General features: G+C 41.8%; 1 protein-coding gene across 1 annotated transcript in view; it reads left to right on the plus strand.

Moving 5' to 3' along the window:
• Window positions 1-1,835: 1,835 nt before the first annotated feature.
• Slc15a5 (solute carrier family 15 member 5) overlaps window positions 1,836-15,118 on the plus strand; it is a gene marked incomplete at its 5' end in the record, with an annotated part of 69,204 nt that continues 55,921 nt past the window's right edge. Inside the window, 2 exon segments of the mRNA XM_008856044.1 lie at window positions 1,836-2,044; window positions 8,815-9,001. Of these exon segments, the coding sequence (XP_008854266.1) occupies window positions 1,836-2,044; window positions 8,815-9,001 (396 nt within the window).

Raw genomic sequence — 15,118 nt, forward strand, 5'->3', positions numbered from 1 at the left:
TATATATCCTTGAATTTATAAACTTGAGAGAAAAAGGAAGAACATACCTTTAGAAAATGACTTGTCTCCTACCAATAATTATCATCTAATAACAAAGCCTATCTAAAAACCTACACTCATTTGGAGCATTGCAAATCATAACCCTGTTCTCCACACAGCACTGTTTTTGCATGAATTAAGTAGAGAGCAGGTTGATCAGCAACACAGGCAAGGTTGTAAGAAAATGTCTAGAAGTTAAGCCACCTTGCCCAGGCCTTCTCACACTCAATCTGCAGACTTCAACAATGCACACTCAGCTCTCATTTTACTTAAACCTTAAGTAACGTGATTGAAATGGGACTGTCTCGTAATAGAGAAGTGCTTTCCTCATTCTCTTCTAATCGACACAAGTCTGGCCAGTCCCCTTGGCTTCACCAATCCCTGGGCTTTCCTTTGCATTTGGAAACAGTGACAGGGACGAGGTGACAACTGTGGATCTGAGCCTATCTCCCGTCAGGAGTCTGGATAACTATCCAGACACACTTCCACATGACCTAAACACACTTCCAAGAGGCCACCAGGGAGCTAAAGCTGTAATCATTCTTGGTCACTACCAGTTTGGAATGGATTTGATTCAGTGACCTAGAGGTGAAAGGCTCCATATTCAATTACCAGGCCCCTAGCTTCCTCAATTAATCAAAGGCTGACATTATGTGCCTATTAGGAGTCTTGAAGAAAAGATCAGATCAAATCAATATAGTCACATTTACGATTATAAAAAGAAATATTTATTAGTATTCCTTTTTTAAATATAATAACCAATACTTTATAGCATTTAAATGAATTTGGTTAGAATGCACTTCAGCATCTCCTTATGGGAAACTTGAACGCCATAAAATGACAATCAAACTATTTTGAGCACCTATGGTAATTGAGGAAAACTCAAATGTTTTCATATATATTAAACCATCATCCTGCAACCAAGATTTGATGTCTGTGTAATTGGAAGACGGATTTGTCTGGTCAAAGAAATTGCTATGAAAAACACCACAGTGGAGATGGCACCCCTGAACTGCTCACTGATGGACGTGTCTTCCCTGTCACTGTAAGCAGGAAGTCCCAACAGAGACAAATAAAAAAAAAATTCAATCTGGAAGATCATGAATAAAGCAACCATGAGGTGCAAACAACATGGAACAGAGGACTGCTACTGTCTGAGGCAATGAAATATTTCTGATGCTAACTGTCCTCCATATCAGCCCAGAGGAAGCTACTGGAAAAGTCAACGAATCTAGTCAAACTTTCAGTAGCACTGTCAACATTCATAAAATCGTTTAAAGAGTTCAAAGTTTAATCTTGTGTCTGAAATTCAAGGATGAAGTCAAAGCAAAGAATACATTTTGCCTTCATCTCTGAGTAATTTTTTTTTTAAAGCCACCCTCTACCTGCCAAGCAAAATGAGGATTATTTATATTTTAAAAATAGCACCAGCTCCTATATAAAGGATAGAAAAGTTCAAGTTCTCTCATTCATTAATGAGTTAAACATAGAGACTTCTAAGAGATTCAGAAAGCCTTTACTTTGGTGGTATTTTGTTACCTTTCTTTCTTTTGTAATGTGTTCCCATTGATCTTCCCTTTTCATTTTTTCACATCAGTTGTCAGGCACCACCCTGGGCTGGTCATCAGGATGCCAGCCTTGTCAGGAGCTTGTTCCTTTGAATCCAACCCCTTGGGTACAAAACCCTCAGCCACTTTACCACCCTTCATCCTTGCGATGCTCAATTCCTGATTTACCTGTGGGGGCCCTGAAGCACCATCCCTGTACTGATACATAATATCTCCAATGGTTTGCAGATCTCTTCCTCCTGACAGTCTTCAGAGTGTTTGTTAAAGAGCTGAAAGCATGCTGCCTGCGATACTGTCATTTTGGCAGAGGTGGGACAAGCTGGTTAGACCGCAGTGGCCACTACAGTGAGTTCCAGGTGAAAGACACAAAGAGCGTCTTCTCCACCCTTTTCCCTGTCTTCAGTCTCCAGCTCATATACAGAATGTGCATCATGCAGGTAAGACGACAATGAACACGTACCAGGACAGCATGGTGCCTGCATGCTGATGTAGAATTACGCATCTCTTTCCAGCTGTACTCATTACTTTTCTCACCCTTGTGACAAAATGTCTCACAAAAGAAAATTAAAGGAGTAATGGTTTATTTGGGGGTTATCACCAAACAGAGAGGCTGGAGAGGTGGCTCAGCAGTTAGAACACAGGCTGCTCCTGCAGAAGACCAGTGTTGTATTCCCAGCACCCACGTGGTGGATAATAACCATCCATAATTCCAGTTCCAGGGGATCTGACACCCTCTTCTGATCTCCACAAACATTGCCTGACATAATGCAGTTATATACATGCAGGCAATACACTCATATACGTAAAAAAATATTCACGCACATGTGCACACACACACACACAGAAGTAAACAGAGAACAGGAAGTGGGGCTGGTGTATGAAACCTTAAAGGCCACTCCCAGTGAACCACACCCTCTACTGGGGCTCAACCACCTTAAGGTCCCACAACCTTCCTAAACACTCCCACCATCTGGAGACCAAGTGTTCAAACACATCCGTCCAGAGATGTATCAGTTATTTTTCTGTTGCTGTGATAAAACACCATGACCAAAGCAAATTATAGAAGGAAGAGTTTATTTGGCTTATAGAGGGTGAGAGTCCAGAGAGTCCATCATGGGGCGGGAGGGATGGCAGCAAAGACAGCACAGTAGAAGAAGAAAGCCAAGTGTTCACATCTTCAAGCAGGCATAGGAAGCAGAAACTAGAAATGGGCAAAGCTAAAGCCCACCCCCAGTGACGTGCAACCTCCAGCTAAGCCACACCTCCTAAACCTCCCAAAACAGAGTCACAAACTGGATTCACTTGGATGTACTGGATATACACAAATACTTGGAGCCTATGGGGGACATTCTCATTCAAACCCCAAGAACAGGAGACATTTCACATTCTAACCACAAACCCTGCAACAAGCAAATTTCATATACTTTATTGGGCCTTTGTCCCAGTTTCTAAGCAGTTGCTGGTCCTGAGTTTAAGAGCTCAGCAGGACTAAGCTGAAGCTTACCATGAGGAGGCCCTGGGTGGATGCATCTCTGTAGTGCTATCAATGTCTGGCCAAAGTATAGACAGGATCTCAGAGTACATAGTCATAAAACACCAGAGCACTTCATGCCAATACCAGACTCGGAGGCAATCACCAAAGCCCCCTTTAACCGAAGGTTTGGGCTTCCTCCCTCATTAAACCTTTAGAAAGCAGCCCTAACAAGCTGATTGAATTCTACCTCCACTAATGAGAAAGTGATTCCCTTCCCACTCACATATTATACCTCAGGGAATCAGTCCTTACCCTGGGAGGAAATCAAAGAGAAAGCACAAAACCTAAAGTATCCCTTATAGCTATGTGTGATTTTTTAAGAATTAATATCACTGTGGTCAAAGACCAAGCTATTTATGGAGAAGAAATAGGATTATAAAACTCTTTGAACAAACTTGGAACTTTCTTGATTGCTACCCGCCCCCAATTTGGAATCGAGAAGGTTAATGAGCTGTAGGTGTCACTCATGGGTCAGTAGAGCTAGAAGAAAACTTAAGAGTCTGCTTACCCAGAGCCTCCTTTGTTAAAGAGAAAACAAAGGAGCACAGGAAAGTTCCCTGACATGGGTGTGAGTGAGAAGGCAAGGCAGCAGGCCACCGTTAACAGCAGTGAAAGACAGTAGCGGGGCCTCACCTCTTAGAAACCTGGTATGAAGTTTTGAACGAGAACTGTCTCCCATAGGTTCCTGCATTTGAACACTTGCTTTCTAGTTGGTGGAGCTGTTTGGGGGAAATTATGGAACTTTAAGGAGGTGGAGTCTTGCTGGAGGAAGTGTATCACTGGGGGCAGGCTTTCAGTTTGTATAGCCTGGCCACGCTTCCTGTTTTCCCCTCCATCCCCCTCTCCCTCTCCCCTCTCTCTCTGTCCCTCCTTCCTGTGTGTGGATGAAATGTGATCAGCCAGCTTCTCGATCCTGCCACCATGCCGTATCTTCCCTGTCATGATGAACTCTGTCCTTCTGGAACTGTCAACCCAAATGAACTCTTCCTTAAGTTTCTTTGGGTCATGGTATTTTGTCATAACAACAGAAAAGTAACTAATACATCTGGCAAACTATTGCCTCTAGTCCAAATTCAGCCCATGACTTATTTTTATTTATTAATATTGTGTGTATACGTGCATGATGTGGGAGTGAGCACACACATGCTATGAGGTTCATGTGGAGGTCAGAGGACAAAGTTGTGGAATCAACTCTCACTTTTCCACTTCTACGTAGGTTCTGGGGATCAGACTCAAGGTTGTCAGGTTTGTGTGGTAAGTGCCTTTATCCTTGGAGTCATCTCTCAGCCCTATGCAAGCCATGATAGTTTTAACATTTTATGCCATTGGGAAAAGTCAAATGAATAATGTTTTGTGGCACATGAAAATTGGGTTAAATTTCAATGTCCATAAATAAAGTTTTATCAGAATGCTGCCATGCTCCTCGGTTTGTTAGTGCTATCACTGCTCGTGTATGAAAACAGCAGAATTGAGTAGCTGCCAAGGAACCCATATGTGGGCGTCTTTATCATCTGCTCCTCTACAGAAAAGTTTGCTGACCCCTGGTCTAAGGAACACATGGAGGCAAGGCGGACTGGGAGGCTCCACCTTCCTCCTGATTTTATAAACAGCAGCAGGAACCAAAACAGGACACAGCAAAAGCTGTCCCCTGCATGAGCACGGATAGGAAAGTACCCTAGAACTGAGAAAATAATTACAAGTACCCAATTACCACGTGGTGGTAGCCTCAATTCCTTCCAAGCAAAGAACACGAATTACTAATTCCTTATCCTCCGAATGCAGTGGCAACCAGTATTTCTTTCAACGCAGTGGGAGCCTTTGCTGTAAACTGCTATATATAAACTGTTATATGGGGGTTTTGTTTATTTGTTTTTTTTTTTTTGAGACAGGGTCTCCCTGTAGTCCCAGCTGGCCTGGAACTCACTATGTAGACCAGGCTGGCCTTGATCTCACAGAGACTCACCTGCCTCTGCCTTCCAAGTGCAGGGATTAAAGTCATGCACTACTATGCCTGGCTTGTTATGGTTTTTACTTTAATATAAATATGATACATTTCGATAAGCTAATTGTTTTTATACGTGCATATATCTCGATCCTAGTCACACCTCATCACCTTTCTTGTTCGCTCTCCCACCTTGCCTCATTCCATCTAGTGCCCTTTTACTTCCATGCATTTATTTTTTTAATGAACCAGTGAGTTTTGTTAGGGTTACTTACAGAAGCATGGGTACCTTGTGTAGGTACACCTGTGTCGTTCAGTGCCCTCAGAGGTCAGAAGAGGGTGTTGGATCCTCTGGAACTGGAGTCACAAATGGTTTTTAACTGCCATGTGGGTGTTGGGAACTAAACCCAGGTCCTCTGCAAGAGCAGCAAGTGCTCTTAACTGCTGAGCCATTTCTCTAGCTCCAATAAGCTAAATTTTAAGAAACTAGATGCCAGGTTTGTTCCAAAGAGTAAACCCAAGTATTTTTTTAATATTTTATTATTTTTTTATATGTTTGAATGTTTTGCCTACATGTATGTGCAGTGCCTGAAGATGTCAGAAGAGGGTGTCAGATTCCCCTGGAACTGGAGCTATGGAAGATTGCTAGCCTCCATGTGGGTGCTGGGCATTGAACCTGGGTCTTCCGCAAGAGCAGCCAGTGCTCTTAACTACTGAGCCATCTCTACAGCCCCAAACCCAAGTATTTCTTGGTCACATATTATTTATCACAGCTTCTTGAAGATGACTTCTGAATATCTACATGTATTCATTTATTGGGGGGTACACATGCTGTGGTATGTGTGTGAAGATTAGAGGACAACTTGCAGGAACAGAAGTCAGTTCTCTCCTGCCATGTGGGTTCTCCAGAGCAAACTCGGGTTCTCAGGCTCAGTGGCAAGTGGCCATACTCACAGAGCCCTCTCACCACTCTGACTTCTGAATATCTGATTTAATGCTCACAGACAGCCTATACAGCCACTGTGATTATCATAGATCTGAGACACATGTATAATTCCAGTGCAATAGGGAGGGCTGAGACAGAGGGAGTTCTGAAAGTTCAAGGTCAGCCTGGCTACACAGTGAGACCTTATCTTTAAAAATAAATTAAAGATTTAATTAATTAATTAATTAAAAACCTCTAAGGCCCCAGTGACCAGAGAAATCAAGTAACTTCTAACTTTCTAACATATGGCAGAATGGTCACCTCAACTCACTAACTCAAGGTTGATATCAAAGCCTATTTATTACCCACAATGCCTCTCTTATATGCGAGTAAATATCCTTGATGCAAACTATATATAAAATTATATAGAGGACTAGAAACTTCAAAGAAAATGTTAGACCGCGTTTCTTAAGTTGGCAGAGGAAACTTCCATCCAGATAGGCTGAGACTCGATTTTGCCCCCAGATAAAATAATCAGCGGTACAAAGGCAATCAAAGTGCCAGGAATAAAACACCTCAGAATTCCATATTTTAAATTTAGTAGCCATTATTGACCTTCAGATCCAAGACATGCATTTAAAATATGTTGATATTAAAGCTGATGAGGTTTCCATTTGACATTACAGGCCACTCGAAGGTGAAAATGAATCTCTATTGACAGCAATTATTTCTGAATACTCAGAGCCCATGTGAAATAAAAGTATTTAAAAATTTAAAGGGGATGATTTCAGAACTTGAGGCAGAAGCAGAAATGATTTCAAGCTTTCAGACACTGGGGCCTTTTCTTGGATTAAGCAATATATTAATACTGCTTCACTGAAGTACGTTTGCCACATTATTAAGCTAACAGTTTTCTGTGTCTGATTCATGCCGATAATAACTTTATTTCTATTAACAATAATTCTCGTTTGAAATCAATAACAGAAACTTGAAAGTGACGCTGGGACCCTTCAGTCTTAGAGCTGTTTGGCTGCCAGCACGCCTTTTTTCAAGTGCATCATTCATCTGTTTCCCTCTGATTGGAGGATGCACGCATCATCATTTTATTGAAGTAAAGCAGGACAGGCTAATGGGTCCTTCACTCTTGCCATCTATGCCCAACCAAAGCAATCTTTGTTTAGCATCCTAAGGAGCACATTAAAGACTGGAAGATAATCACCAGGACATGTTTTATGTAGATAGAAAGAGGCTCCATGAGAATGTGGTCCAGCCCCATGTCCAGGCAGACAACATAGCAAGGGGTGCATTTTGCACTTGGTGAGCTTGTTAACAAGCCCCGCTGACTCTGTTGACACTCCATATAACCTCCCAAATTGTACAATTGATTAGAGAGACAGGGTCAGTGAAGACTTCAAATGAGAAGTTATGATCTCGACGTTTGAGCAGGGCAGCTCTCCCAGGACGAAGAGAAGGTAGGAATCACAGTGTGGTTCTAGCACCATAAGAAAAATACTTTGTGAAACCAGTTCCTCAAGGAAAGGACTCACTGGCCTTCTCTTCGCACAGTTTAAGAAGGGATACAGTCAATTAGACGGAAACAGGAACAGCTAGCCAACATTGTATCTGCACTCAAGATGCACAGACCCAGCCAGGAAGTAGACTCAGGCTACCAAACTCCCTTCCTCCATCTCCAGAAGGTTTTGTAACCTTCCAAAGCAGCACCACCATCTGGGGCTCAGGTATCCAAAAACCTATGGGGATGTTTTGCATTCAAATCATAACAGTAGCAGGAAATTACTTTAAAGGGGAGGGAGGCCACAAACACAGAATATAGAAACAGGGTCAACCCAAGGAGCTCACAAAGACAGCCCACAACAAGCAATGTGGGTCCCTACCCACTCCTTCTTCTTAGAAAAAAAAAAATCCTATTTTGCCACCAGACTAAGTATCATTTAAGGAAATATAGGACTGATAGGGATACACATGACCTGTGAACTCTTTTTGTGAGCCCTCTGGGTTAGCCCTGTTTCTAGCCTGATCTAAGCAGCATAGAGGGAAAAAAGGGAAAGTTAAGAAGGTAAACTAAGCTGGGCATGGTGGCGCAAGCCTTTAGTCCCAGCACTCAAGGGGAGGCAAAAGCCGGCGGATCTCTGTGAGACTGAGGCCAGCTGGTCTACACAGCGAGTGCTAGGCCAGCTGGGGCTACTCTGTCTCAAAAAGATCAAAAAAATTAAGTAAATTTTATAAAGTAAACTAACTGGGCATGGTGGCAGATATCTTTAATTAGAGCACTTGAGAGGCAGAAGCAGACAAATCTCTTTGAGGCCTATACAGCCTGGTCTATACAGCAAGTTTCAGGTGAGCCAGGGCTACCCTATCTAACACAAAAGAAGATAAAGATAAACTAAATAACAAAAAGTGTTCTATAAAGAATCAGTAACAATGCAAACTAACTAAACAGAGCCTCTAGGGTCACAGATCCTTTGTCATGTCAGCTCATAGCTGAGATCTTAGAACCTGGGAAGCATCCAGGTCATCTGTCACGGAGTATGTGCAGGGGGATAGGTATCTGACAGAGCACGCTTCCTTCAGAGTTAAGCCACTGTCTTTATTTTTTGAGACAAATTTTCCGGGTTCCCTGTATCCTCAGCTGGCCTGAAACTCCCTGTGTAGACCATGCTGGCCTGGATCTCACAGATCTGTCCACCTCTGCTTCCTGAGTGCTGAAATTAAAGGCACGTGCCACTAAGCCCATGAAAGTTAAACCACTGTCTCATTGCCTGGCTTCTTCCTTCCTTGAACGCAGGCTCCTTCAGGATATTATCTGCAGACCATGAATTCCAACCTGAACTTGGGTGGATTTCTTCTGCCAATTGCACTAATGAATGCCATCAGCATCCTGCCATTGTTAATTCTGGCTCCCTTTATGGATTACTTCAGCACCTGCCTTCTTCCCTGGAAGAGAGACGGCCCGTTCCTGTCAGCATGCATTAGTGAGTACAACTTGGGGTTCTAAGTGAACTGTTTTCAGCTTTAGAAAAAGATTCTTTGCTAAACTAGATACATGAGCCTGGGTAGGCTCAGATTTTTCACAAATTGCAAAGAAGATAAATTTGTGAGTGATAGCATACAGGTCCCAAAATCGCAACCCAGACATCAACGTCACATCTCCTATCCATCCTTTTAAGCCTCCGCAGACATCAGATCTGATATAAAGAGATGATGGAACTCACAACACCACTAAATGGCTTATCCTTCAGCAGGGCGGTCCAAGCTCCTCAGTCAATACGTAACATGTTCTTAAAAATGATACCGGGGGCTGGAGAGTTGGCTCAGTGGTTAAGAGCACTGACTATTCTTGCAGAAGACCCAGGTTCGGATCCCAGCACCCACATGGCAGCTAACGGCCATCAGAAACTCCCATTCCAAGTGATCCAATACCCTCTTCTGACCTCTGCAGGCTCTGCACAACACAAGTACACTTGCATACATGCGTGTATAATACTCACACCTCATACACATAGACACATAATATACCGGGGGCTGGAGAGTTGGTTCAGTGGTTAAGAGCACTGACTATTCTTGCAGAAGACCCAGGTTTGGATCCCAGCACCCACATGGCAGCTAACGGCATCAGAAACCCCCATTCCAAGTGATCCAATACCCTCTTCTGACCTCTGCAGGCTCTTCACAACACCAGTACACTTTCAATCATGCTTTTAAAATTCTCCCCAAAAAAATAGTTAAAAAAAAAAAAAAACTTTAAAAAATGACACCAGGTAGGTTGACTAGGCTCCAGGACATGGACCTATACCCAAGAGCATTTGAAGAACACAAATTAGACTAAATAGGCCATTTGAAAATAAAAATAGGCCACAGGCGGTGGCATACACCTTTAATCCCAGCACCCTGGAGGCAGAGGCAGGCTGATTTCTGTGAGATTGAGGCCAATGTGGTTTACATATAGAGTTCTAGGTCAGCTGGAGCTACAAGGAGACCCTGTCTCAATAATTAATAATAATAACAAATAGTAATAATAATAATAATAATAATAATAATAGAAGATATGAATCTAAGGGCATGGGAGTAGGAAGGCAGGGGTAGAGATAGGGGAGAGGGTCTGAAAATGATTAAAATACATTGCATGAACTTCTCAAAGAATCAATAAAATGGTTTTTAAGTGAAGGTAGTTAATAAATCTCAAAAATAATTTTAATTTGGGAACCACTAGCAAGATTTGTTAAAAGCTGGTATTACAAGCATGGCACCACAGCTCTGGAGTAAAGTGCTCACCTAACATGACTAAATCCAGAGGTTCCAGCCCCAGCACCGACAGAAAAACTATACTATTGTGATTCCCACTTCTTTCAAATAGTAAGAGTGTAGCAATGATTTTTTTTCACGTTTTCCAAAGTCAAACCATTTAGGATAGCATACTGAAGTCACACATATTAAAACATAAAACAAAAGGAATGGAAGGCCATTCTGATAAGACTGTCCTCTCAACCACATTTCTTAAGGAACTGTCATGGGACCAGAGAGCAAGTGTGGACACCACAAAGTCAGAATTGGGGACCTGCTCTCTTACCGCTGAATGGCCACTGTGTGTCTCTCAAATAAACACCTACCCTCTCCTGTGTGCAGTTTGCTTGTTTTTCTTCTTTGAAGAGCACAGCCTAGAAAAACCATGGGTCCCTTTGTTCTGTAAGACTTGAAAGCACTCAGCATGACACTCATGCCCAGAACACAGTCCTGACACACAGCAAAAGTGCCACAAATGTTAGCTCTTATGAGTCATCCTTTGCAGGGGATCCCTCATTGTTTGATGGGCAAAGAAAAAGAGAGGAAAACTCTCAGGAAACATCACACACGGTAACCTGAAATGATAGTTAAGGTAGTTAAGGTTGGGGCTGGAGAGATGACTCACTGGTTAAGAGCACTGGCTCCTCTTACAGAGGACCTGGGTCCAACTCCCAGCACCCACGTGGTGGTTAACAACTGTCCATAACATTCTGACTTCTGTGGGCATTGCACTACATAGTTGCACTTATATACCGCAGGCAATATATTCATACACATAAAATTAAGAGACTGTAGAGTTTGTGCCTCTGAATAGGGTTCCTATACTAAACCTCACCTACCCACGGCTCAGGGACCATTGTAGAAGAGTGGGTGGAAAGATTGTAAGAGCCAGGGTTGGTGCACCAACATATGAAAACAGGCTTTCAGGCCTCTGGGAACTTGCTCATGAACTTGTAACAAGAGTGACAGCATGTAAAAGACCCATAACAAAGTCAATCAGACAAAATCCCAGCATAGAATAGGGGAAATGGGCAGCAGGCCCCAAGCCTAGCCAAGGAACTGTTATTGGCAAATGATTACTATGGGGTTAGGGACAGTAGATCTTCTTTAAGGGAGTGACTCTATGTAGGCAGACTAGACTCCAGTGGATGAACTTGAATCAAGGAACATCTGGAATCAAATGCTTGACTGGATAGGACTTAACATATATGACTGAATACCTGAAATCCGGTGGGGAGGGGAATATGAGGAGGTGGGGAGAGAGGAAGGGGTTTAAATTTGATTAAGATGTATTATAAGAAATGCATAAAAACTCAACAAAAAATTGGAGAAGAAAGAAATAATAGTGTATACTGATTATCAGAAAGCAAAAACAGTTTCTTTTCCTTTGTTGTGTATGAGACTAATTTCCGTAAGCATAAAAAAGGAATGATAAAGAACAACTTAGAATTAAAAAATCATAATAATAATTCTAAAATATTAAGGAAAGAAAAACAAAGGTAGTCAAGGTGAGACTGTGGAAGAGACGTTTTCCTCTGGTTGAGCTGTTCGCGTCTCTCTTTAAACACCACTGGAGACACAGTCTTCTGCCCACACCTTTATCTCGCAGTTTCTCTCTTTACAGAAGCTACAGTTCAGAGTGTGATTCCTGCTCTGTATAAATCCATCAGCATTCTTGGGCCAGATCGGACCACAGGTTGAGAGTTTGCTTTGGGTGAGAACTCAAAGCTATTGAACGCGTCATAGCTTCTTTGGTTGTGTTCACTTATGGAGCTTGTATTACATGAATGTACACATTTTTCTGCTCATCAGGTAGCCCTGTCAATGTGTGTTGTAATAGAATGCAACAAAATTTAATTCTTTTATTTATTTATTTATTTATTTATTTTACATTTTATGTGTGGCGTATGAGTGTATTGCTTGCATGTATCTAAGGATACCACATGCTTGCAGTACCCACAGAGGCCAGAAGAGGGCGATGGATTCCCCTGGAACTGAAGTTATGGGCATTTGTAAGCCACCATGTGGGTGCTGGGAAGTGAGTCCTGGGCCTCTTCAAGTACAGCAAATGCTTTTAACTGCTGAGCCATCTCTCTAGGCAAAAATAAAAGTTTTAAGAGTTTTTAAATGTATGTTTTATTGAATTTTTACATATTTCATACCAAACATCTTAATCGTCTGTATACCCTCCCATCCAGAACACCATAGCCCTCCCCCACCAGAATTCATGCATTCTGTCATATATGTTAAGGCCTATTGAGTCAAGTCAGTGTACCCAGATGTCCCTCAGTGCAAGTTCATTCACTGGGGTCTAGTCAGTCTGTCTGGAGTCTCTGCCTTAAAGAAACGAGCCTCACCCAGCAGTAATCAGCTGCCAATCTTGACAATCCCTGAATTTCAGAAAGTGGTCTTTTTTTTTTTTATAAGTCTGCTGATTCAGAAATCCAAGAAACAGTATTATTTAGTGAATGCCCAGAAATGTCTCCAGTACTTTGAGGATGCAGATGAAAGTGGGGCCTCGTATTCATCCATCCTCGGCAATTTCACTCCTGAAGCAGAATGAAAGCAACATCCACCGAGGGTGCGTTGATGGCAGTCCTGCACTGCATCGTGAAACATACCAGTTAGAGCTTCCATAAAGTGTTCAAATCTGGGCTTCTTTAAGGAAATAGACCATGAAAAATAAGAGTATTAGAAGCCCTTCACTAGAATAAAGTATCTTAAATTCACTTTAAATTTGGTCGACTTTCTCTATGACATATTTGAAATCATGTTTGTTCTTAAAGGTATACACTTGTGAATAAAGTTGGGCAGAATTTTCTAGTACATTTTTTGATGTTGTTGATGAACTAAATTATTCACCCTTCAAAATCGGTAACTAGACCTGTTGCAAAGGAGGAAAGAAAACTAGATTCACATCAAAGAAATTAAGCCCCGTTCCACTGGGTACAGAGCACTGAATTCTAATGTTTCCTAGACAGACTCCATCCATTCATCCATTTGCATGCTGTTGATTTATTTGCATAATGCTTTTCTGTGGGAATATAAACGTGATGATATGCATCTTTCAAACTAGATATTTGTGTTGTTTTCCATACTGTAGTTATGATTAACAAGTTTCATCAGAACATGAAAGCCAAAACAAGGGTACTTTTTGATAGTAATTTGCAGAGCTGAGGTAGTCTACTATCAAAATTTCCTTTCACTTTGAACTCAAGGGCCTGAAAATGTCAAGTATATAGGTATATAAATTAGGAATGGACATATGAGTTCCTAATTTGAAATATCTTCACATATATACTACATTTAGATGCATGATAAACCATAATTTAATGTGCCAAGCTTCATCTATGGAGTGTCATTTAACTTCAAGTGCTTTAATTCTATGGCCATGATATCATTATTATTATTATTACCACTAGCATTATTAGTATTGCCAATTAACAATATAAAGAAATGTTCCCTAACTAGTTACTTTTCTCAAAGCTTTTACCAAATACCAGACGAAAACAACTTATAGGAGGAAGAGTTTCTTTTGGCTTACAGTTCAAGGGGACATAGACCATCATGGTGGGGAAGACTTGGTGGCAGGTAGCTGGTCATACCACATCACTACAAAATAAGGAACAATGAATACTGATACTCAGCTTGAGTTCTTTTTATGAAGTCTTGGACTCCAGCCCATGGTGTTGCCCAAATTAGGGGTGTTTCCTAGTTAAACTTAACTGTCAACTTGACACAGCCTAGAGTCACCTGACAGACAAAGCCTTAGCTGAGGAATTTCCTAGATACGATTGGCTTGTGCGTTTGTGTGTAAGGAGCTGTCCTGATCATCCATTGGGGTAGGAGTACCCTGCTTCTGTGCGTGGCACCAGACCTAGGCAGGTGGTCCTGGGCTGTATAAGAAAGCTTGCTAGACAGGAGCCTCAAGTGAGCCAGAAGCCAGCATTTCTCCACAGATCTGCTTCAGGTTCTGCTTGAGTTCCTCCCCTGACTTCCTTCAGTGATGGCTTGTGACCTGGAAATATAAGTCAAATAAACTATTTTCTCCTTAAGTTGCTTTTGGTGTTTGTCATAGCAACAGAATGAAACTAGAATGAGATGGGTCTTCCCACCTCAATTCACCTAATCTAGAAAGTCCCTCACAGACATGCCCAGAGATCTGTCTCCCATGTGATGCTAGAGGCTGTAAGGTTGACAGGGATCATTAACCACGGCAGCCCTTTTGTCTCTAATCAGCAGCTATTTCTTGACCTCTCCCACTCCTTCCCACATTCTGTCTTCTCCTTCCAGGAGCTGTCACCTTTAAGGGAGGCAAATGGTAAAGACAATGTCAATGCCTGAGATACAGAATCACAACACAGACCCCTGAGAGATGGAGTCATCTCACCCAGCTGGTCAAACTTGAAATTTAATGAAGTTATACAATTTTTTCCTTTATTTTGCTCAAAATGCAATACAAAGAAGGGCTTCTAATCCAAGACATGACATTGCTGAGTTCATCACATAATGAAATCAAGAAATATGTCAGCTATTAAAATATCTCTAGGGAAATAAAATATTTTTTTTAATGGGGCCAGAGAGATGACTCAGCAGTTAAGAGCACTGATTGCTCTTACAGAAGATCCAGGTTCAGTTCCCAGCACCCACATGGTGGCTAACAACCTAACAATAATCTGTAACTTCAGTTCCAGGGGATCCTATGCCCTCTTCTCACCTTGGAGGGCATTGCACGACGCAGGTGCACTAACATGCATGCAGGGAATGCACTTACACATAAAAATGATAAATAAAATATTTTAAATAAA

The sequence above is a fragment of the Nannospalax galili genome, unplaced genomic scaffold (genome assembly GCF_000622305.1).
Source record: "Nannospalax galili isolate Female #2095 unplaced genomic scaffold, S.galili_v1.0 scaffold208, whole genome shotgun sequence".
NCBI classification, from domain to species: domain Eukaryota; kingdom Metazoa; phylum Chordata; class Mammalia; order Rodentia; family Spalacidae; genus Nannospalax; species Nannospalax galili.